The sequence below is a fragment of the Budorcas taxicolor genome, chromosome 15 (assembly GCF_023091745.1).
Source record: "Budorcas taxicolor isolate Tak-1 chromosome 15, Takin1.1, whole genome shotgun sequence".
NCBI lineage: Eukaryota > Metazoa > Chordata > Mammalia > Artiodactyla > Bovidae > Budorcas > Budorcas taxicolor.
This window is the reverse complement of record NC_068924.1, coordinates 17851093-17877054: the sequence shown is the minus strand read 5'-3', so window position 1 is coordinate 17877054 and position 25962 is coordinate 17851093. Positions and strand designations below refer to the sequence as shown.

The window sequence follows — 25962 nt, the reverse complement described above, 5'->3', positions numbered from 1 at the left end:
ATGCCTCCTGATGCCAACAAGGTCTGTTTTTCATCTTGTATTCTCCTCTGACCATTTTCTAAAAGAGTTGTTAAACAAGAAGTCCAAAATCAGACAGGAGAAAAGATTAGAGGGAGGAGACATAATTAGGCACAATAATTTCATGCTTTCATTTTTCTAACAATAACATCAAGACAGCAAGTCATTCTTACTTGATTTGCTTCACAGGCACTTTCTTCTGAAGAAGCTGCTGCACCATCCCTTTTTCTTCTGAGGGAAGCAAAATTAATAAAGCTTCACCATCCTCTTTGTACCTAAACAAAAAAACAAAATCTCTTCCACATGAGCATTTCTCTTCCACAATCTGCATTTTACATTTTAACAGCTTGATGAATAGGTAACAGGAAAGCAAATTCACCAAATTAGTAAATATTAGGAATACCATGTTCTTTAACATCTGTGACAACAGAAAACTAGGGCTTCTTGAACACTTTTTCAAATATTCATCACTACTTACACTTCCTAATGATTTTGTACTACAACTCCTAGTAAGGACACACAAAAAAAGATAATCTCAAAACATTCTCTTAAGGCTTTGTATTATAAATATGAGGGGGAAATAAATTTTTATAGTTAATCAAATAAACTACTTACTGAGAAACTCTGTGCCAGGTATAAACTGGGAAGAACAAAAACAAGATGAATATCCCTGTCTTCAGTGATCTAAAAATATGGTTACCAGAAAAGACAAACACACACAGAAGCAAGAGATTCAAAAAACAGCCCCAGAATGGTAAAGCAGTAAGTGTGAAAGGACAGCCACTGGCAACAAATGCCAAGAACTCAGAATTGAAAGGAAGACACTCAAGGTTAGCCAAAGAAAAAGAGAAATATGTCACAGCAAATGAAATGTGAGGTGGGCCTAAAAAATGTACAGAAAGGGAAGTGAAGTCACTCAGTTGTGTCCGACTCTTTTCAACCCCATGGACTGTAGCCTACCAGGCTCCTCTGTCCATGGGCTTTTCCAGGCAAGAATACTGGAGTGGGTTGCATTTCCTTCTCCAGGAGATCTTCCCCACCCAGGGATCGAACCCACGTCTCCTGCATTGTAGACAGATGCTTTACCGTCTGAGCCACCAGGGAAGTCACATAGAAAGGGAAAGGCTACAATAATCCAGAGAGGAAGAATGGCATGAACAAAGGAACCAGGAAATAAACACAAGAGTAAACTAAAGACGGGAGAAAGACAGCATTTTTTAAAAAGCTGAAGGATAAGAAACTCTTTTAACATCTATATCCAAATTCAGAGATGGAGAGAGGACGTAAAAAGGCTCCCAAAGTCTAGGCCAGAGCTGCAAAAAGGGATAAAGAGAAATCTTGAGAATATCAAAAAGGCATCCAAAGAAGATCTCAATCTTTAGACTGACTCATAAGCAAAAATAGTAAGTCTAACCATCTACATCTATCTTATCTACCCATTCACGCATTCAGGGATAATCCAGGAGGATGAGTCATGAGTAAAGTCACAAAGGAGCCATATTCAAACATTTGAAACTATACCTAACAGAATATACACATGAAAGGGTAAGGTTAAGGTGGATTACAACACTGAAATTTAGAAGAAAAAGATTCCCAAAGGAAAAACAAGTCAAAGTCAAATCCCACAAAGCAAGTATCTTTTAATAAAGATTATCACTGGCTATTTTACACCACACACATCTTTTCCCAGTAATAATGTAAGACACAAATTATCTCCCACATACCAACACTTAAAATTTTCCAGTAAGCTTTTATTTCAAAAAGAAAAGCCCTTTTAAAAAAGCATAAGAACATTTCCCTCTTTTTTAAAAATGCTTATAAGAATAATCCTATTTACCCATGAGCTAGCTTTTTTATTTCTGAAGCAATATTCAAGGCCCAAAGCTAAATATATGCATAAAGAGAAATAAATGTTCTTCATAAGACCTACATTTTAAAATTCTTTATATTTAGATATTTTAAGAAACATTGTAGGCACACACACACACACCAAAAAAGCCCTGCATCTGAATGAAATACAACAAAAAATCTCATTTTTATCATCCGTGTTAGTACCATGTTACTTTTATATAACTCTTCAGAATTTATGATGAGCTTCATTTTACACCAACTTGCCAATCTTAAAAACAAGCAACCAATAGAGGAAGCAAATAAAACGTTCCTGAAAGTCCAAGAAGTTGGCCCAAATAAATAAGCACCTGATGACTACATATAGGAGACTTTAAACTTTCAATTCAATATTTTTCTTTCAACTCTACCAGGATTCCATCCACAAAGTAGAAGCCTCAATAGACTGATCATGATTACCTGATATCAGGAAACTTAACCTCTACATGCTACAAGGAAAACAAGTAAAAAACAAAAAATTGAAATATTTTTAAAAATCTACATCTATTATATAATTTTAACTCATTTAACACATATCTGAGTACTACGAATATTAGCGTATTCTCTTGACGATTAAACTAATACATATGAATTTGCCTTTCATACCTAACATACACCATATGTACCTAAAAGCTGCTCACTAAATATTTGGTGAAAAAATGCAAACAAACCACTAGAAGTTGCACTAGCAGATGAAATACTGAATTTGGAGCTAAGAGAGCTGATTTCAAGTCCCAGCCCTACTATTCATTAGCTTTATAATCTTGAATAATGAATCATTTTATCTCTACATATTGCATTTTCTTATTTATAAATTACAGTTTGAATTGTATTATCTTTAATCCTTCAGGATCTAAATTCTAGTATCAATATACTAGTCACTGTTCACAATATAAGGATGATCAAGAGGTGTGGAAATGGGGGCCACTGTTGGTCACACTCTGCTATTCCACCGTGCTTCTCTTTTTTGTCCCCTCCCTGTGTCTGCTTCTATCCTCCCTAGGCCTTACCTGTGGCAACAAGCCCCAGGAGTTCCTGTCACTGAGGGAAAACAGTACAGTCAGCCATGCAGATGCAGACAGACAGTATAAAAATCAAAGTTCAACTGTTCCTCCTGCACAACATGGTACAAAGGAGAGCTTATTCCAGGAAAAAGGGTATCTCTGAGTCACAGAGTATCTAAAGACCCTACACTGTATGCGAGACAGCAAAAGAGACACAGATGTATAGAATAGACTTTTGGACTCTGTGGGAGAGGGAGAGGGTGGGATGATTTGGGAGAATGGCATTGAAACATGTATACTATCATGTAAGAAACGAATCACCAGTCTAGGTTTGATACAGGATACAGGATGCTTGGGGCTGGTGCACTGGGATGACCCAGAGAGATGATATGGGGAGAGAGGTGGGAGGGGGGTTCAGGATTGGGAACTCATGTACACCCATGGCATATTCATGTCAATGTATGGCAAAACCAATACAGTATTGTAAAAATAAAAAATAAAAAGACCCTACACTAGATTCAAAAAGGAAAAAAAAAGACTGGAAAATATCCTGCAGCCTAAGTCATCTGCAGCCTAAGATCTTAGAAATACAAACAGGTATAACCACATATGCTCAAGAGTTTGACAAATGAGGTTCACCAAAAATTAACTGGAAAGACCCCAAGCTAACAATGCATTGCATGGAAAGCTTCCAGCAAACTGATTAAGTATAAGAATGTATGGAGTTCATTAAACTGTCAACTCTGTCCCGATAAAATAATTTTAAAAAAAGACTAAAGTTTTAATTTAAAAGAAAATGAAAACTCATAAAAGTGGTACTGATTCTACTGAAAATTATACTTTCAGGAACCTAAGAGATGATTAATCCCATTTCAAAGAAAAGAAACTGAGATGTTGATAACATAAGGTCCGTGGGTATACAGCTATCAGGTGACACAGCTGCATCTATACCTAAATTTCTTTTACTTGTAAGGACAGTGTTCAATCAACTATGGGATATTTGTCTCTCACAGTTCAAATAAAGAAGGTAAATTCATATATTTAAGTTTATCCTTGTTAGGTAGTTAAAATAGGAAACAGAGGAGTCCAGAATGGTGGTGGCTAAAAGATAAGGAAGGGAAAAGCCCATGAAAATAAAACAAAGGAAGGTCCAAGGACCAGAGTGAGGACCTCAGGTAGAACAAACAGCACTCCTGGCTAGCCCAATTTACATAGGGCAGGCCCAGGGGGAGGAAAAAACATATAAAAAGAGGAGCCAAAGGGCTGGCTCTCCCCCTCTGCCCCCGCCCCATGCGCTGAGCTGTGACAACACCGAGGGCTTTAATGTCCATCACTCCAAATCTTTGTTGTGATGAGACAGAACCGTGGAGCATACACTTGCCTGACATCCTCATGACCACAAGCGGCAGCAAACAAATAAAAATATATACTTTCCTTCTCTAAGAACCTGACTTGGAACATTCTACAAGCTGACTTTGGAACATTCTAGAAGCTCTGCAAGGGAGCAATGGCTACTAGACTTTATTAAAGGCAAAGAGCTAGTTTGGGGCACACTGGCAAGACCATGAGTTGTAGAGTCAGTAAGACCCAAGTATAAATCCCAATCACAGTACTCCCAGAGTGATCTTCAGTTCAGTTCAGTTCAGTCGCTCAGTCGTGTCCAATTCTTTGCAAACTCCATTTGAGTAAACCCCAGAGTTTACTCAAACTCATACCCATTGAGTTGGTGATGCCATCCAACCATCCCATCCTCTGTCATCCCCTTCTCCTCCTGCTTTCAATCTTCCCCAGCATCAGGGTCTTTTCAAATGAGTCGGGTCTTTTCAAATGAGTCATTTCTTCACATCAGGAGACCAAAGTACTGTAGTTTCAGTTTCAGCATCAGTCCTTTCAATGAATATTCAGGACTGATTTCCTTTAGGATGGACTAGTTGGATCTTCTTGCAGTCCAAGGGACTCTCAAGAGTCTTCTCAACACCGCAGTTCAAAAGCAACAATTCTTCGTGAGTGATCTTAAGACACATCTTTACCTCAGGATCTCTGAGAAACAGTTTTCTAGTACAAAGACTTCTTTCATAAAGCTACTATAAAGGCTAAATGATTTCATTCATATTCACCCAGCTATGTGTTAAGAAGTGAATGGCTAAGCCACAACCCTTTGTTCACTGTGGGGGTGCAGGAGAAGAGGGTAGGGAAGAAGCTATCCTGGCCAAAAAAACAAGTTTAATCTTTTCCTCATAAACATATTAATCACAAGTTTCCCGGGAAACAAGAAAGGTAAATCTGCTACAATGAGAGGCCTCATCTATGAGATGCTAATATGATATACTAGGTTTGTTTACAGTCTATGAATTTAAGAGGTTAGTCTCTGAGGTAAGCTTTATAAATAAACCAATGGTCTATCTGTGTAAGTGATAAACCTTATATATCACTTAGAGACTTTGAGGTTAATCTGAGCCAGAGCACAACCTGATGTGTCAAAAATGCATCTGTGGAGAGTGATGGAGGTCCCAGACCTTTTCCCACTTCACCTATACCTTGCAATTACCTTTGTACTTGAAATTACATATCAGTGAAGCTTGATATTCTCCTCCCACACCTGAAGAAGGTGAGAGGAGAGTGAAAAAGCTGGCTTAAAACTCAGCATTTAAAAAACTAAGCTTATGTTTTCCAGTCCCATCACTTCATGGCAAACAGATGGAGAAACCATGGAAACAGTGACAGACTTCATTTTCTTGGGCTCCAAAATCACTGCAGATAGTGACTGTAGTCATGAAATTAAAAGATGCTTGCTCCTTGGAAGGAAAGCTATGACCAACCTAGAGAGCATATTAAAAAGCAGAGACATCATTTTGCCAACAAAGGTCCATACAATCAAAGCAATAGTTTTTCCAGTTGTCATGTATGGATGTGAGAGTTGGACTATGAAGAAAGCTGAGCACTGAAGAATTGATGCTTTTGAACTGTGATGTTGGAGAAGACTCTTGAGCGTCCCTTGGACTGCAAGGGGATCAAACCAGTCAATCCTAAAGAAAATCAATCCTGAATATTCATTGGAAGGACTGATGCTGAAGCTGAAGCTCCAATACTTGGCCACCTGATGCGTAGAGCCGATTCATTAGAAAAGCCCCTGATGCTGGGAAAGATTAAAAGCAAGAGGAGAAGGAGACAACAGAGGATGAGATGGTTAGATGGCATCACCGACTCAATGGACATGAGTTTGAGCAAGCTCCAGGAGACGGTGAAGGATAGGAATGTCTGGTGTGTGCAGTCCATGGGGTCGCAAAGAGTCAGACATGACTGACTGACTGAACAACAACAAATACAGTAAGTTCCCTACATCTGAACCTTCTAGTTGTAAATTTTCAAAGTGAAAATACATTTGCATGTCCAATCACAAAAGTTAGTTCATGTGTCTGGTGCACACTCTCATATGCAGGCATCCTCTACGGTTGCACTTCATAGTGTATTTTACTATACAGTATTGTGTAGAATCTTTATTTCAAGCCAGATTTGCAAGAGGACATCTTCACTGTATTCCTTGCTGTGGAACACAAGGAGCTTACTAATGAAGGCCTGATGGAACTGGAGGCTAAGAGAAAGGATGAAGAGAGACAACAGGAAGAAGTAACTGAAGACAAAAGAGATTTACATAGCAGGAAATGGCAAGGACATTTCCTTTATTTGAGGAAACACTGTTAGTTTTTGAAGCACAGGACCCAAATGTAGAACAGTACACAAAGGTTGCAGCAGTTGTTCAGAATGCAATCCTTTGTTACCATGTCATCTATGACAAAAAAAAAGTGCTACTACCTAGACATCACTGGATCATATTTTTCAAGAAGATAGACAGAATTGAATCCCGCAAGGAACCAGAAGCCGGACCATCAAGGTCAGGCATGAGTGAAACTGCAGCTTGCCCTCCATCTCCTATTGCTGAAGATCCTTCAGCTCTACCATCTCTCACTGCCTCTCCCTTTTCCAGCTAGTAACTCTTCTTACCTGTTTACTTGATGCCAGCCCCGGTATGCCAGCTGTTATACCATACTACTGTACTTTTTAAGGTACAATACTACAGGATTTAAAACGTTTTCTTTGTTTTTTGTGTTTCTTTCTTAAGTATTATTCATGTGAAATGTAATATAAACCTATTATAGTACAATTCTGTATAGCTGATTGCGTTAGTTGGGTACCTAGGCTAACTTTGATGGACTCATGAACAAACCAGACTTATGAATGTGCTTTCAGAACACTCATTTGTATATAGGGGACTTACTATAATCTGGGCCTCCTGGCCAAGATGAAGTGTTGACATTGGTCTTAGGTTTGACAGTTGCAAAGGCAACAAAAGCAAAAACAAACGAGAAAAGAAAACCATCAACAAAACAAAAATGTAACCTATTAAATGGGAAAAATATTTGCAAACCACATACCTGATAAGGTTTATAACAACCAAAATGTTCAAGAAACTCACACAATAGCAAAAACCAAACAATCTAACTCAAAAAATGGGCAAAGAACTTGAGTAGACATCTTTTTCAAAGAAGACATACAAATGGCCAACAGGTACATGAAAAGGTTCTCAACATACTAGTAATTAGAGAAATGTAAATCAAAACTACTATAAGATATCACCTCACATCTGTCAGAATGGCTATTATACAAAACATTGGAAATGACAAGTATTGGCAAGAATGTGGAGAAGCGAACCCTTGTACCCTGCTGGTGGAAATGTAAATTGGTGCAGTCAGTACAGAAAACTACCATCATACGACCCAGCAATTCCACTTCTGGGTATTTTATCCAAAAAAAAAACAAAAACACTAACCTACAGAATCTGTTCTCTATGTCTGCGTCTCCACTGCTGCCCTGAAAATAAGTTCATCAGTACCATCTTTCTAGATTCCATATATATGTGCTGAAACACGGTATTTGTTTATCTCTTTCTGAATTACTTCACTCTGTATAACAGGCTCTAGGTTCATCCACCCCATTAGAACTGAATCAAATGTGTTCCTTTTAATGGCTAAGTAGTATTCCATTGTATATATGTACCACAGTTTCTTTAGCCATTCATCTGTCAAAGGACATTTAGGTTGCTTCAATGTCTTAGTTATAGAAAATGGAGCTGCAATGAACACTGGGGTACATATAACAATTTAGAGGGGTGGGAAAGGGCGGGAGGTGGGATGAAGGTTCAAGAGGAAGGAGACATTTATACACCTATGGCTAATTCATGCCGATGTATGGCAGAAATCAAACCTATATTCTGAAGCAATTATCCTTCAATTAAAAATAAATAAATTTTTTAAAAATATTAACTCAAAAAGATACATGTACCCCCATGTTCACTGCAGCATTATTTATAATAGCCAAGACATGGAAACAACCTTAGTGTTCACCAATGGATACACAGATAAAGAAGATGGGTGTGTGCGTGTATTAGCTGTGTCTGATTCTTTGCAACCCCATGGACTGTAGCCCACCAGGCTCCTCTGTCCATGGAACTCTCCAGGCAAGAATACCAGAGTGGCTAGCCATTCCCTTCGCCAGGGGATCTTCCCAACTCAGAGATAAACCCAGGTCTCCTGTATTGAAGGCAAGATTCTTTATCATCTGAGCCACCAGGGAAGGCGCGCGTGTGTGTGTGTGCGTGGGTGCGTGTGTGCGTGTGTCTATGTGTGTCTGTGTGTGTCTGTGTGTGTGTAAAAAAGTAAAGTCCATGCTGTAAAAAACAATATTACACAGGAACCTGGACTGTTAAGTCCACAAATAGAGGTAAATTGGAAGTGGTGAAGCAGATAATGGCAAGGGTAACTAAACATCAACATTTTAGGAATCAGTGAACTAAAATGGATAGGGATGGGCAGATTTAATTCAGACAACCATTATATCCATTACTGTGGGCAAGAATCCCTTAGAAGAAATGGAGTAGCCTTCATAGTCAACAAGAGAGTCAGAAATGCCCTACTTGGCTGCAATCCCCAAACAACAGAATGATCTGAGTTTGTTTCCCTGGCAAAACATCGTTTATGCCCCAACCACTAATGCCAAAGAAGCTGAAGGTGAACAGTTCTATGAAGACAAACAAGACCTTCTAGGACTAACACCAAAAAAAAGATGTCCTTTTCATCATATGGGACTAGAATGTGAAAGTAGGAAGTCAAGAGATACCTGGAGTTAACAGGCAAGTTTGGCCTTTAGAACTGCCAAACTACCCTATTACTCCAGGTATCACTTGACTAGCTCAGCTGGTAAAGAATCCACCAGCAATGCAGGAGACCCCGGATCAATTCCTGGATCAGGAAGATCCGCCGGAGAAAGGATAGGCTACCCATTCCAGTATTCTTGGGCTTCCCTGGTGGCTCAGCAAGTAAAGAATCCACCTGCAATGTGGGAGGCCTGGGTTCGATCTCTGGGTTGGGAAGATCCCCTGGAGAAAGGAATGGGCTACCCACTCCAGTATCCTGGCCTAGAGAATTCCATGGAGCGTATAGTCCATGGGCTCTCAAAAAGTCAGACACAACTGAGCGATTTTCACTTTTACTTCACTTTTTACTTTCAATTTTGGCCTTAGACTGCAAAATTAAACAGGGCGAAGGCTAACAAAGCTTTGCCAAGAGAACACACTGGAAACAGCAAACACCCTCTTTCAACAAAACAAGAGATAATGCTATACATGGACATCATCAGACAGTCAATACTGAAATCAGATTGATTATATTCTTTGCAGCCAAAGATGGAGAAGCTCTATACAGTCAGCATAAGCAAGACCTGGACCGGACTGTGGCTCAGATCATGAGCTCCTTATAACAAAATTCAGGCTCAAATTGAGGAAAGTATGGAAAACCACTTCAGCCATTCAGATAAGACCAAAATCAAATATCTTATGATTATACAGTGGAAGTGACAAATAGATTCAAGGAGTTAGATCTGCTAGACAGAATGTGTGAAGAACTATGGATGGAGCTTCACAACATTGTACAGGAGTCAGTGACTAAAACCATGCCCCCAAAAAAATGCAAGACGGCAAAGCGGTTGGCTGAGGAGGCCTTACAGATAGCTGAGGAGGCCTTACAGATAGCTGAGGAAAGAAGAGAAGTAAAAGGCTAAGGAGAAAAGGAAAGGTATACCCAACTGAATGCCGAGTTCCAGAGAATAGCAAGGAGAGATAAGCAGCCTTCTTAAGTGAACAGTGCAAAGGAATAGAGAAAAACAATAGAATGGGAAAGACAACAGATCTCCTCAAGAAAACTGGAGATACCAAGGGAACATTTCATGTAGAGATGAACACAATAAAAGAAAGAAACAGCAAAGCCCTAACAGAAGCAGAGGAATTGGCAAGGATACACAAAAGAACTACACAAAAAGGTCTGAGTGACCCAGATAACCACAATGGTGTGGTCACTCACCTAGAGCCAGACATTCTGGAGTGTAAAGTCAAGTGGGCGGAAGCATTACTATGAACAAAGCTAGTAGAGGTGATGGAATTCCAGTTGAGCTATTTCAAATCCTAAAAGATGATGCCGTTAAAGTGCTGCACTTAATATGCCAGCGCAAATTTGGAAAATGCAGCAATGGCCAAAGGACTGGAAAAGGTCAGTTATTATTCCAATCCCAAAGAAAGGTAATGCTAAAGAATGTTCAAACTACCACACAACTGTGCTTATTTCACATGCTAGCAAGGTCATGCTCAAAATCCTTCAAGCTGGGCTTCAACAGTATATCAACTGAGAACTTCCAGATATACAAACTGGGTGTAGAAAAGGTAGAGGAACCAGAGATGAAATTGCCAACATCTGTTGGATCATAGATAAAACAAGAGAATTCCAGAAAAAACAACTATTTCTGCTTCATTGACTATGCTAAAGCCTTTGACTGTGTGGACCATAATAAACTGTGGAAAATTCTTAAACAGATGGGAACACCAGACCACCTTACTTGTCCTGAGAAACCTATATGCAGTTCAAAAAGCAAAAGTTAGAACTGGACATGGAACAAGCAACTGGTTCAAAATTGGGAAAGTAGTACGGCAAGGCTGTATACTGTCACCCTGTTTATTTAATTTCTATGCAGAGTACATCATGCAAAATGGTGGGTTGGATGACTCATAAGCTGGCATCAAGATTGCCAGTAGAAATATCAACAACCTCAGATATGCAGATGATACCACTTTAACAGCAGAAAGTGAAGAAGAACTAAAGAGCCTTTTGACAAGGGTGAAAGAGGAAAGTGAAAAAGCTGGCTTCAAACTCAACATTCAAAAAAACTATGATCATGACATCCAGTCCCATCACTTCATGGCAAACAGATGGGAAAACAATGGAAACAGTGACAGACTTTATTTTCTTGGCTCCAGTATCATTGCAGAAGGTGACTGCAATTAAAAGATGCTTGCTCCTCGGAAGAAAAGCTATTAACAAACCTAGACAGTGTATTAAAAAACAGAGACATCACTTTGCCAACAAAGGTCCATAGAGTCAAAGCTATGGTTTTTCCTGGCTCGGGAAGATCCTCTGGAGAAGGAAATGGCAACCCACTCCAGTATTCTCGCCTGGAGAATCCCATGGACAGAGGAGCCTGGCAGGCTACAGTCCATGGGATCGCAAGAGTCAGACACAACTTAGCAACTAAATCACCACACCACCATGTATGGATTTGAAAGTTGACCATAAAGAAGGCTAAGCACCAAAGAATTGATGCTTTCAAATCACAGTGCTGGAGAAGACTCCTGTAAGTCCCTTGGACAGCAATGAGATCAAACCAGTCAGTCCTGTAAGAAATCAACCCTGAATATTCACTGGAAGGACTGCTGCCGAAGCTAATGCTCCAATATTTGGCCACCTGACGCAAAGAGTGGACTCGCTGGAAAAGACCCTGACAGCTGGGAATGATTAAGGGCAGGAGAGATGGAGGCAACAGATGGTTGGACGCTATCACCAACTCAATGAACACAATAAGCTTGAGCAAACCTGGGAGATAGTGAAGGATGAGGGAGCTGGAATGCTGCAGTTCGTGAGGTCACAAGGAATCGCACACAACTTAGGGATCGAATAACAACAAGAGAGTAGATATTAAAAGTTTTCTATACAAGAAAAAAAAATTTGTAAGTATATATGGTAACAGATGTTAGACATATTTTGATGGTTATTTTGCAAAATATACCAATATTGAATTGTTATGTTATATGCCTAAACTAATATGTTGTATTCAATAATTAAATAAAGATGGAGCGTGACTTCTGAGTCTGGGTCATAAAAGACACTGCTGTTTACACCTTACTCCTTCTTCCCCTCTCATGTGCTCTCTCTGATGAGGCCAGCAGACACATAGTGAGATGCCATCTGAAGAGGAGGGCCACATGGAAAGGAATTGGAAGACACCTCTGACCAACAGCCATCAAGAGAATGAATCTTGTCAACAAGCACATGAGCTTGGAAAGAAAGAGACCCCCAGTGGAGTCTCAAGGTACCTGTTATACCTTGACTTCAGCCTTATGACAGACCAAGAGCCAAAGGGCCCAGATGAGCCATACCTGTATTCCTAAACTACAGAAACCATGGGATAATATATGATTCTTGCTTCAGGTAACTATGTTGTGGGGTAGTTCATTACACCACAATAGATAATTAATATGTCATCTCTGGTTCATGAGTCTGATTTGAGGAACTAATTGTGTTATCTCAAGTGCCTACTCCATTCCAGGCTTTGTTCTAAGCTCTCTGAGAATAACCAGTAGAAAAGCTCTTTTGCCTTTGTGGAGCTTACATTCTAGTAAAAAGAAAAGAGACAAAACAATAAATATAATTAATTAATGCTCTAGGATATTTGAAGGTGTTAAGTGTTACAGACTCCAAAATCACTGCAGATGGTGACTGCAGCCATGAAATTAAAAGACGCTTACTCCTTGGAAGAAAAGTTATGACCAACCTAGATAGCATATTCAAAAGCAGAGATACTACTTTGCCGACTAAGGTCTGTCTAGTCAAGGCTATGGTTTTTCCAGTAGTCATGTATGGATGTGAAAGTTGGACTGTGAAGAAGGCTGAGCGCCGAAGAATTGATGCTTTTGAACTGTGGTGTTGGAGAAGACTCTTGAGAGTCCCTTGGACTGCAGGAGATCCAACCAGTCCATTCTGAAGGAGATCAACCCTGGGATTTCTTTGGAAGGAATGATGCTAAAGCTGAAACTCTAGTACTTTGGCCACCTCATGTGAAGAGTTGACTCATTGGAAAAGACTCTGATGCTGGGAGGGATTGGGGGCAGGAGGAGAAGGGGACGACAGAGGATGAGATGGCTGGATGGCATCACGGACTCGATGGACGTGAGTCTGAGTGAACTCCGGGAGTTGGTGATGGACAGGGAGGCCTGGCATGCTGTGATTCATGGGGTTGCAAAGAGTCGGACACGACTGAGCGACTGAACTGAACTGAACTGAACTGAAGTGTTATGGAAAAAAGAAAATACAAGAGCATGGTAAAGAGGAGTGTTGGAGCAGTATAAAGAAAGACAGCCATGTGGATACTTGAGGAAAAATCATTCCTGTGGAAGAAACAGAATATAAAGATTCTGAGGCAAAAACATGCCCGGGTTCTAAACAGCAAGACCAGTGAAAAACAAGGGAACAAGAGGAGGCTAATAGGAATCGAGATTGTAGAGGGTTTCAGAAGTATAGACCCATTAAACTTCTGCCCTGAGTGAAAAAGGAAGCCATGAAAGGAATGACAAGACCTGACTTGTATTCTCGCTTTTTGCGTGTTGTGTTCACCCTCTATGTTGCCACCAATACCCTTTTCTGAAATACAACTTACTTGTGTTTTTAACGGATCACTCTGTCTGCTGTGTTGAGAACAGAAAGCAGGAAAACAAGGAGGAAGTGCTAGGAAATAAAAGACTCCTAAGAAATATCCAATAAATAGCAAGGAGAGCTAAGAAAGCCTTCCTAAGTCAACAATGCAGAGAAATAATGGAAAACGATAAAATGGGAAAGACTAGTGATCTCTTCAAGAATATTAGAGATACCATGGGAACATTTCATGCAAAGATGGGCTCAATAAAGGACAGAAATGGTAGGGACCTAACAGAAGCAGAAGATACTGAGAAGAGGTGACAAATATATACGGAAGAACTATACAAAAAAAGATCTTAATGACCCAGATAACCACAATAGTGTGATCACTCACTTAGAGCCAGACATCTTGGAGTGTGAAGACAAGTGGGCCTTGGGAAGCATCACGAGGAACAAAGTTAGTAAAGGTGACAGAATTCCACGTGAGCTATTTCAAATCCTTAAAGATGATGCCATTAAAGTGCTCTGCTCAATATGCCAGCAAATATGGAAAACTCAGCCGTGGTCACAGAACTGGAAAAGATCAGTTTTCATTCAATCCCAAAGAAAGGCAATGACAAAGAATGTTCAAACTACCGCATAATTGCAGTCATTTCACATACTAGCAAGGCCTTTGACTGTGTGGATCACAACAAACTGTGGAAAATTCTTAAAGAGATGGGAATACCAGTCCACCTAACCTGCCTCCTGAGAAACCTCTTTGCAGGTCAAAAAGCAAAAGTTAGAACTGGACGTGGAACAACAGACTGGTTCAAAATTGAGAAAGGAGTACATCGAGGCTGTACATTGTCACCCTGCTTATTTAACTTTATGCAGAGTCATCATGCGAAATGCTGGGCTGGATGAAGCACAAGCTGGAATCAAGATTGCTGGGAGAAATATCAATAACCTCAGATATGCAGATGATACCACACTTATGGCAGAAAGAAAAGAGGAACTAAAGAACCTCTTGATGAAGGTCAAAGAGGGGAGTGAAAAAGTTGGCTTAAAACTCAACATTCAAAAAACGAAGATCATGGCATCGAGTCCCATCTCATCATGGCAAATAGATGGGGAAACAATGGAAACAGTGACAGACCTTATTTTCTTGGACTTCAAATCACTGCAGATGGTGGCTTCAGCCATGAAATTAAAAGATGCTTGCTCCTTAGGAGAAAAGCTATGACCAACCCAGAGAGCATACTAAAAAGCAGAGTCATCACTTTGCCAACAAAGGTCTGTCTAGTCTAAGCTATGCTTTTCCCAGTAGTCATGAACAGATGTGACAGTTGGACCATAAAGAAGGCTGAGCACCAAAGAATTGATGCTTTTGAACTGTGATGCTGGAGAAAACTTCTGAGAGTCCCTTGGACTGCAAGGAGATCAAACCAGTCAATCCTAAAGGAAATCAATTCTGAATATTCATTAGAAGGACTGATGCTGAAACTGAAGCTTCAATATTTCGGCCACCTGATGCGAAGAACTGACTCATGGGAAAAGACCTGATGCTAGGGAAGATTGAGCAGGAGGGGATGACAAAGTATGACATGATTGGATGGCATCATTGACTCAATGGACGTAAGTCTGAGCAAGCTCTGTGAGATGGTGAAGGACAGTAAAGCCTGGCATGCTGCAGTCCATGGGGTCACAAGGAGCTGGACATGACTGAGTGAGTAAACCACAAGAAATGTCAGCCCCTTTATCTCTATAGCTATAGTGGTCATAGCCTAACCCAGCTCAACGCTTTTTGATGCAAAATAAAGGATGTGTCTTGCCCTTTTTTAAAGCTTTAAATTGTAGATAACAACAAAAAAGGAAGAAGGCCATTTGAAGAAGCACCAGTCTCTAGGAGGAGTGGTCTAAAGCTAGGATCTTCAGTCAAGGGAAGAATCAAAGCAGTAGGAATTTTCACTGCTGCTGCTGCTACTAAGTCACTTCAGTCGTGTCCAACTCTGTGCGATCCCCATAAACGGCAGCCCACCAGGCTCCCCCATCCCTGAGATTCTCCAGGCAAGAACACTGGAGTGGGTTGCCATTTCCTTCTCCGATAAATGCATGAAAGTGAAAAGAGAAAGTGAAGTTGTTCAGTCGTATCCGACTCTTAGCGACCCCATGGACTGCAGCCTAGCAAAGATTATTCCTAAGATAAACACAGTATGCTTCAATAAATTAATGCTCATGCAAATTGTCTTTTCACTTTTATTATTTCAATTTACAAACCAATTAAAAACACTATTTTAAAAATTCTCATTATCTATTCCATAAAATACTAGTATTTTCCACAAATAAACCATGAACTCTTCACCAGTTATCACACCAGAAATTTTAACTACTTCCCATCTTCGTATTTGCTGTGGCCGAGTATGCAATGCAAAGAACTAGCTTCTGCTGCCCCCTACTGGAACCACATTTTGCTACCTAACAGTCCCACAAATAAAATCTGAGATTCACTAGACACAGCCAGAAAGGTAAGACTCAGTTGAAATATTGCTGGAATTTTACCTCTACTCTGAAAAACCAAACAGTATCTTTTACCTATAAATTCTAAACTGTTTATATATACACAGTTACATATATATAAATTCCCATCTTACACCCACAGACCCCTACTTCCCAAAAAGCATTTTAAAAATTAGGAGTATATAATGTGTAAGGATTTTCATTCCCAAATCTTTTTATTTTCAACTGAGCATTTTTATAAGAAAGAGAAGAGCTTTGTTTTATGAGTACCAAAACCTACAAGCCCTAAAGACATTTGCCTTTAAGCGGTAGAATGCATTGCAGGACAGAGCTTTATAAAACTGCATTCATTTCCTTGCCTCTCTTGCCTCTAAATGAAACCATTTTGTTAAAAGGGGTGTGGACAGTTAAGAAAAATAGAAATTTCTCTAAATTTCTAAAGATCAAAAGAATTTTATATAGGTGAATAAAACAGAAAAAGCTCTTAAGGCAGCAAGTACCTAAATCACCATTTATTTTTAGCTAAAATACAGAAAGGGAAAAAAAGGATTCCCCTAAACTGTAGCTATTTTGCCACACTGAATGCATTTACCTGTTTTCATATATTATAGTTCACTTTCAAAAGCAAGCACTATATGGCAATCTAACTTTAATTACAGCATATACACAGGATTTTCATTAGTTTCAAATTTTAATTTAGCCTTTATTCAATTCAATTATCCAGTCTGATGGCCCATTAACTTTCTAATTATCTCTAAGTCCATTAACAACAACTTTTAACTTTTTGCAGTTTGGTTATTTTTTTTTTATTAGACTGCCTAAGGGAAAATAAGCATTATATATGATGAACTTTTCCACTAATTATACATCTAAAACAATCAACTGAAAATATTTTTAATTGGTTACAAAGGGTCAAACAGGCTTGTACTTTCAAAATTAATGACCATAACAGAAACTACATTACAATAGTTTTTCAAATTGATATTCTCTCTCCAAACAGAATCATTGTGATGTTGTACCACCTCTTCATCTCCACAGTTAAAACCAATTTAATGCTCACCATGGCATGTTCAAGTATGTAAGATTTTTAACAACTCTCCAGGAACACAAGCACCCTGAAATATCTCCCCTTCTTGGATCCTTTTCTGATATACTGAGATATCCAATAATCTTCATACAGGATGGATAATCTTAAAACACTGCTAAATGTATTCTACAAAGTAATCAGTTTACCCTGTTCATGCCCACACAACTGGCACATCTAAAAAGTCTGTCTGGCCTTGTCCAATACAGTAATGATAGATGATATCCACCTATCCAGAGGCCCACAAGGCCACAAAATGCAAATGTGTGCATGGGTACATGTAAAAATTCATACTGAGGTGAATAAAACAGTGATGAAATATTAACTCCATCAGCCACTAATGATTTCTCTAAATAACTCACTACAAAAGATAATACAAAAATGTACCCAACACAAAGACCACTTCTGCACCAGGTACCTTCTTATAAAATGGAAAACAAAGTTGCTGTTCTACCCATGTCCCATTTACTTAGATCCAACTAGAAAACAAAAGGTTAACAGTCTAAAGGCAAATCTGTCCGAATGCACAATGAAATCATACACAAAGCCTAGTTCTAACTCTATTACTTGCTCAAATTATATAATTAATTACAATAAAAAGATTTACTTTTGAATTCTCTAGTACAATCCTATTGTTAAATAGTTTTATCTTTCACTATTATATTATTCTCTCCTTTCCTTCAGCCCACAGGATAAATTTGAATCAACTGAAAAATGTTTAAACATTAAAACAGTTCATGAAAATTACACAATAGCTAGGACATGGAAGCAACCTAGATGTTCTGCAACAGATGAATGGATAAGGAAGCTGTGGTACATATACACGATGCAATATTACTCAGCTATAAAAAAACACATTTGAGTCAGTTCTAATGAGGTAGATGAAACTGGAGCCCATTACACAGAGTGAAGTAAGACAGAAAGAGAAACACCAATATAGCATATTAATGCATATATATGATAGTTAGAAAGACAATAATGACAACCCTATATGAGAGACAGTAAAAGAGACACAGATGTAAAGAATGGACTTTTGGATGTGGGAGAAGGCGAGGGTGGGACAGTATGAGAGAACAGCATTGAAACATATTTATTACCATGTGTAAAACTGATGACCAGTGCAAATTCGATGCAGGAAGCAGGGCACCCAAAGCTGGTGCTCTGGGACAACCCGGAGGGGTGGGGTGGGGAGGGAGGTGGGAAGGGGGTTCAGGATGGTGGGACACATGTACACCCATGGCTGATTCATGTTGATGTATGGAAAAAACCACCACAATATTGTAAAGTAATTAGCCTCCAATTAAAATAAATTAATTTTAAAAAAAACAGTTCATGAAAATTAGAAAATAAATGGGAAGAAGAAACTCTATACCTTGTTAAGGTATAGAACAGGAAAAACTTCCACTTCAGCTGAAACAACAGAACTCACCAAACACAAACAAAAGAATTTTCCCCTATAAAATCATCCAAAAATGGTGAGTACATGCATGCTCAGTCACTCAGTCACGTCTGACTCTTTGCAACCCTTTGGACTGTAGCCTGCCAGGCTCCTCTGCCCATGGGATTCTCTAGGCAAGAATACTGGAACGGGATGCGAACAGTGGATACAAAGAAAATTTTAAGAGAACTAACTCCAAAGAGACTTCCTAGATTAGCAAAGGATAGTGGACACTTTCAAACTTGAGTCCATTGGTTGAAATGGGTACAGAACAGGTAGAAGAGCAAGCCTGCTGGCAAATGATGGACTTTCTTAGATGAGGATTTAAATCCTGGGTCTTAAGGATCCTGACATCCCTGGGAACTCATTAAACTGAAGTTAGTGTTCTAAAAATCAGAAATAACTGGTCCATTTAAACCAATAGTTGAAGTCTCTTCCATCATTAAGCAATAATGTCTCATTGACATCTGCATTATAAATACTCATGCATTTCTGAGGAAAGAAAATGCAAAACAAAAGAGACAGTTAATCATAACCAATTTGTGGTTAATCATAACCAATCACAACCTTATTGTGATTACTATTTAGGTTGTTGCCAAACTTTTAAAGAGCAAAATGTAATCACATTTAAAGAATCTCATATTTGTATCTAAATGAGGTAAAAATGCCTATGAATAAGCTCATACCTCAAAATCCTACAGAATTCCCTGAAAGAAAACTTTCATTAGTGACTCAGAAAGATTATAACCTCTCAGTAGACAAAAATGTCTACTTCTCTTTGTACATTTAAACCCAAGAGAGCTGTCATTTGCTCTCATGACTGGAACAAAATTAGATAGAAGGAAATAATCAATCACATTCTACTGTAATTACATATTTTACTGTTTGTATTCCCTCTAGATTTCAAGATGAAAGATGTCAGAATTGTATCTGTTTTGCTCATTATAGTGCCTGCTTGGTACAATGCCTGGCACTTAATATGTATCTGTTAAATCCAGAGAGAATAAATGAGTGAGTGAATCTAGATTACTCTCAGTTCTAATGTCTATTTTATGGTTCTATTATATGAACCTATGGTTCCTTGATTCAACAATTTTAAACAAAATGTGTTTTAAACATATACCGATAATATCTGATAGAACTTTCCACAATGATAAAAAGGTTCTATACCTGCTCTGCTCAATATGGTACTAACTACATGTGGTTATAAGCAGTTTAAATGTAACTAGTGTGAATAAGAAACTGAATTTTTTAATTTTACTAAATTTAAACTTTAAAAGTCACAGGTTGCAAGGGGCTACAATACTGCACAGCACCCAGACCATTCATTAAGTTTTGGGAACAATATTTAATTACAGACTAGGGGCTCAGTGTTTGGAGATGTGCAGGGGAAGAATCACATTTTAGAATATGGACATGTAGAATTCTTGAATTTTCTAGTAGTCCCACCTTCAAAAAAATTATCAAGATTAGATGGTATTTGAATCTGAGTTAAAATACAGAGAGATACATGTAGTTAATAGAGAAAAGAATATCTCTTATGAAGTTGCCTCCCAAGAACTTGTATCTGCCAATCAAGACTGAACCCAGCTGTTTCTCCTCAGTGAAGTTTTCCTTCTCTACTTCCTCCGGAGCTCCACAAAACTTCTGTCAATACCTCTAACACTGTATATGCCTCTACTATAGACTGTTTTAAGGTTTGATTTAAGGTAACAAACTTCCTTAATGGAATGCACACTATACCTTATTTTTGTGCAGAAGCTACCTCACACATGGCTGGTCTTTCATGCATGGTTACTTAGTGAAAAAAGAATGAAATCTGGGGTCAAAAAAAATCTGAGTTCTAGTTCTGTTTCTGCCATATGTTTAGTGATCTTGGGTCTAACACTTAATTGGTTATTCCCAATTCTTATTACCAATGTCAGTAAGATGAACATCTTTATAGAAACTTTATTTTAAGATTAATTTCTGGATATGAAATTACTGAGGTAAAAGGAAGAATTCTAAGTACTACCAAAAAGTCAGTAAAGAGACCACCTGCAATGCAGAAGCCCGCTTGCAATGCAGGACACCTGCCTGCAGTGCAGGAGATCCGGATTTGATCCCTGGGTTGGGAAGATCCCCTGGAGAAGGAAATGGCCACCCACTCCAGTATTCTTGCCTGGAGAATCGCATGGACAGAAGAGCCTGGTGGGCTACAATCTATGGGGTCGCAAGAGTTGGACACGACTTAGCAACTAAACCACCATACCACCAAATACTACCCAGAAACATTTATGAATTATTTTTAATTTGTAATTCTACCTGTAGCACACATCTCCCAACTTTACTGAAACCAGAACAGTAATGACATAACATGCTATCCTTTTGATTTATTCATATACCTTTCTTTGCCTTTAATCCCCAAATAACTGACTTTGCTATATTCTTTTCCAGAGAGTTCCCCCACATTTGTGAGCCAACAAAGGGTAATTTATTGGGTGATGGGGTGTGGGGGGGTGGTGAAAAGAGCATATTTGGGAGTGGTCCCCAGCAATGCCTGTAATTCCCACAGGAAAAAAGGAAAAGAGCAACCTATTATTTAAAACCACCTTCTTGCTTATTAGAACCTGTACCAGAGAAGGTAAGAGCACAGATCTAGCCTATAGGAGTCAGACTGCCTGGGTTCAAACTCCGGCTCTACATATTTTCAAACAAAATGTTTAACTGCTCAAAACACTCAAGTTTTGTCATCTGAAAACAAAGACTGAATAAACAGTCTTACAACTCATCAAAGAGATGATGCTCAGTGAGTAATTCTAATGAAAAGCTCAGTACGGGAAGAAAGTTAGAACAAGACACTAAAATAAGTTTTCGTGGATTTTTCTCAGCCCTCATCATCAAGTCTCAGCTAAGAGACGTATAAGAGCTGTCTACATGATAGCAACCTACATCACAAAAATGTCAGACCAACACTCACCTGAATTCCTCCATTCTTTATTTGTACACAATTAAGAAAGCACATTTTTTTACTTAGGTAAAACCAAAAGCAAAGATACAGGTCAGCACACCTACCTGGCAGTTCTACCCGCTCTGTGAATATATGTGTTGGCATCTTCTGGGCAATCAAACTGAAGAACCCAATTTACAGCCGGGAAATCTGTATAGAAGGAACATCAAGTTGAAAAACCAGTTCCAAGATCTGCCCTGCTGTACTATTTTTTATTTTATAATAATGCTTGCCAGGGCTTCCCATCACATCAAACTGATAGATATTATCTGTGAACACTATTAAAAATAAAATTAATTGCATGAACCAAGAGATAATAAACACTTCTCTTTTTTGATCAATTGAAGTAAAATTAACGACAGTGTTTGAATGTGAAGATTATTTTGTATCTGATAGAGGAGACAGATTACTTTGTGTCACATAAAATAATGAAATACTCGGATAGTTAATAACCTAAAAGAACCACTTCTCATGAGCTCCCAGTGAACTATGAAACTGATTTAAAAATTTCAATGAAAATTTACTTTTCCTGCTATTTCCATCTCCTAAAGATATCTTTTTAAATCCCTCTACCCATTTCCTAGCAGTAATTATTTCATATGTATTTCTGGTTGCAAAAGTTTCCATTCATTTCCAGAGATCCTGATCTCAACAATTTAAGAGAATTACCTTTAGTCATTTACGGATTCTGCTGTAAGGATTTCAGAACAATTTCTATCACAGACAAAAAAGCTGAGGGAGGCAGGAGGAAAGGAAGGAGGAAGAGAGGGAGGGAGGAAGGAAAAAGAAAAAAAAAGAAAGATGTGAAGATCTAATGGCACCTACGGGTACCTGAAAGCATAAAAACTATCAAACTATCATAAAGTTATATAAGCTATTCAAAAGGAGTGAATCTATTTAAATGGGCGAAACCCAACAGAAACAAGAGAAAAGATATTTAAAACAACTCTCCTCTTGGGCCTTGAAGTACCAAGTACCTCAGAAGGCAAGAGCATGTTTCAGGGCTATGCATAAGAAGACAGGTTGAAAGCAATACTCAAACTCGCAGGTCCCCTCCTGGTCTCCTGAAGAAAAGCTCATCTTATTCTGGAGAAAGGCTTCAAACCAAGACACCAGAGAGACCGGAAGAAAGAGGCACTAGAGCCCTTGAAAACAGGGTACTGAGTGAAGCCGGAGTGGGAGCCCTCTATGTCTACTTCCTAGCCAGGTTTCTACAGAGCCAGTAGCAAGCTTAATGTTCTACTCTCGAAAGTGACATATGCTTATCTGGAGAGACTCAATCTTCAAAAAATACTGAATAGAGGTTGACGTCTTGAGTCCTCCACAAGATGATCGACTCTATCCAAAATCCCTTCGCAATGAAGGCCATTAGTCAACAGCCATCATCCACATACTAATCACTTCAAATAATCTTTTCTGATGTTTCACTGCTAAATATAATAAAACACAACCAACTGAGGACAATCGGGAAAAGTCTCAAAAAGTGAAAAGACAGACGGAGCAGTAAAAATGAAACTGGCAGAAGCAGAGACAATGTGAAGAGAATTTTAACCCACTACCTTCAGAGAAATAAAACACTGCATCCGTCAGATGAGAATAAGAGGCTATAAAAGAGAAACATTTGGTACTTAACTAAAATTTTAATCAGAAAAGTTGAAATATAAAATCAAGAAATCTCCCAGAAATAACAAGAAAGACACAATAAGACGCAACAAAAGAAACACGAAAACTAGAGGATTGATCAAAGAGGTCAAATATTCTTCCAGAAAGAGTAAATAAGAGGGGGAAGGGGGAAAAATACTATAAAAAAGATATGAGAAAGAAAGAATCAGAGTACACAAATTCCCCATTAGTAAGCAATAACTGCATAGTGAAAAGAAATACTGAAACTTTAGTTAATCAAATCACCAAAGAGGAATTCAGAAGTACATTTCTTGCAAAGGAAAGACATGAGTCTCTATCATGTGCTGCTCAATACAGAAACTTTAGTCAAGTTTAAATTAAAATTTAATAAAATAATTCTTTCCTCATTGCACTGGACACATTTCAAGTGGACAATTGTCATGTTTAGCTAGTATCTACAGTATTAGACATTGCAAACACAGAACATTAGAATGATCATAGAAAATTCTATTGAATAGTGCTGGTCTAAATTGAAAAAACACACTGAATGTCTATACACCAAATGGGACCTCACACTAAAGCACATTATCATATAATTTCAGGACTGTGTAGATAAAAAGAAAACCCTAAGAAAAGCCAGAATAAGAAAAAGAGGCTACAAAAACCAAAATCAGAAAAGCGAAGGTCTTGTCAACATAATACTGACTACTATAAGATAATGGAGCACTATCTGCAAAGTTTTTAGAGAAAATTGTTTCAAACTAGATTTCAATTCTCAGTCAATTGTCATTTAAGAATAAGACATCATAACACAAGTAATAATTCAAAAAATGTACCTCCCATACACTTTTACTTAAGAAACTATTAAAGGATGAGTTTTCATTTAAAAAATAACAGTATTATTAATAAATCCAAAAAAAAAAGGAAGAGAGATATCTGGAAAGGAAAGTATCATGTGCATCAGGCTTCTGGAGCAACCAGTTCAGATTAGAGCTGGAGACAAAAGGCTGCAATGAGAAGGTCCCTGGAGAAAAAGAAACAGACTATGTTTGAACTGTTAGGAAACTAAACAGGTGACATCTGCTGGATGTCAGAGAAAATAGAATGGAAATGGAAATAGAATAGAATGGAAAACACAAAACTGAACTAATTTTAACTCAATCATTAATATAAGAAAACTGCTTAGAAATATGAAGCTAAATACTAAGAGAAATCATTGCTTCCGGAGAGTGAGGAGTGGGTAAAGCAGGGCCTACTATGTCTCATAACTCATTTTTACCCATATTATTCATTAAGAAATAGAACTGGAAAACATTAAGAATAAAATAAGGTTTAAAAAAGATACTGGTATACTCTAAAGATATTCCTGGCCATACCATGAAACACACGACACAAATACATTGGAAATGTACACGTCAACATGAAAGATTGAAAAGCAAGTCATAAACTGGGATGTACAATACTGTTTTATAAAACTTCATAAAAACCTAAGATAATACTATATATTGCTCATGAATATAATCATATAAGCTTTTTAAAATTAAAAAAGAGTTTCTTGACATTTTTTGTGCCATAGTTAAAACCTACAAACCCCTTTTCAGAGTGTTTTTAAGTGCATAAAGTAAAACATACAGGATTATAAGAGAAAATAATTATAATGAAATAAACATTCTATTGAATTGTTTATATAGCAATATATATGCTTATTCACTGACATATTAAATAACACAACTTACTTATGTATCGACCACCATAATATCAAAATTGTATTAAGTATAAACAACACTGCAAGATATCTACAAAACTACAATATAAAATGAAAATATCTATGAGAAAGATTAGAATCTCTTCAAGAGATATTAGAGATACCAAGGGAATATTTCATGCAAAAAAAGGCACAATAAAAGACAGAAATGCTAAGAACCTAACAGAAGTAGAAGAGATTAAGAAGAGGCGGCAAGAATACACAGAACTGTACAAAAAAGGTCTTAGTGACTCAGACAACCATGCTGGTATGGTCACTCACCTAGAGCCAGACATCCTGGAGTGTAAAGTCAAGAGGCCTTAGGAAGCATTACTACAAACAAAGCTAGTGGAGTTGATGGAATTCCAGGTCAAGAAGTAATAGAACCAAACATGGAACAAGGAACTGGTTCAAATTGGAAAAGGAGTACGTCAAGACTATATTGTCACTCTGCCTGTTTAACGTCTATGCAATGTACATCATGCAAAATGCCAGGCTGGATGAATCACAAGCTGGAATCAAGACTGCCAGGAGAAATGTCAATGACCTCAGACATGCAGATGACACGACCCTAATGGCAGAAAGCAAAGAGGGACTAAAGAGCCTCGTGATGAAGGTGAAAGAGGAGAGTGAAAAACCTTGCTTAAAATTCAACATTCAAAAAACTCAGATCATGGCATCCGGTCCCATCACTTCATGGCAAATAGATGGGGAAACAGTGGAAACAGTGACAGACTTTATTTTCTTGGGCTTCCATATCACTGCAGATGGTGACTGCAGCCATGAAATTTTAAGACGCTTGCTCCTTGAAAGAACAGCTATGACAAACCTAGACAGTGTATTAAAAAGCAGAGACATCACTTTGCCAACAAAGGTACATATATTC

The 25962-nt window shown here is 38.3% G+C and overlaps 1 protein-coding gene across 1 annotated transcript in view; it reads right to left on the bottom strand.

The window, feature by feature from the left end:
- Positions 1–25962, bottom strand: part of DDX10 (DEAD-box helicase 10) — a 317926-nt gene that overhangs the window by 265977 nt on the left and 25987 nt on the right. The window contains exons 9-10 of the mRNA XM_052652790.1: positions 21775–21859; positions 192–293 (exon numbers count right to left, since the gene is read on the bottom strand). Of these exons, the coding sequence (XP_052508750.1) occupies positions 192–293; positions 21775–21859 (187 nt within the window). The remainder of the gene's footprint in view (positions 1–191; positions 294–21774; positions 21860–25962) is intronic.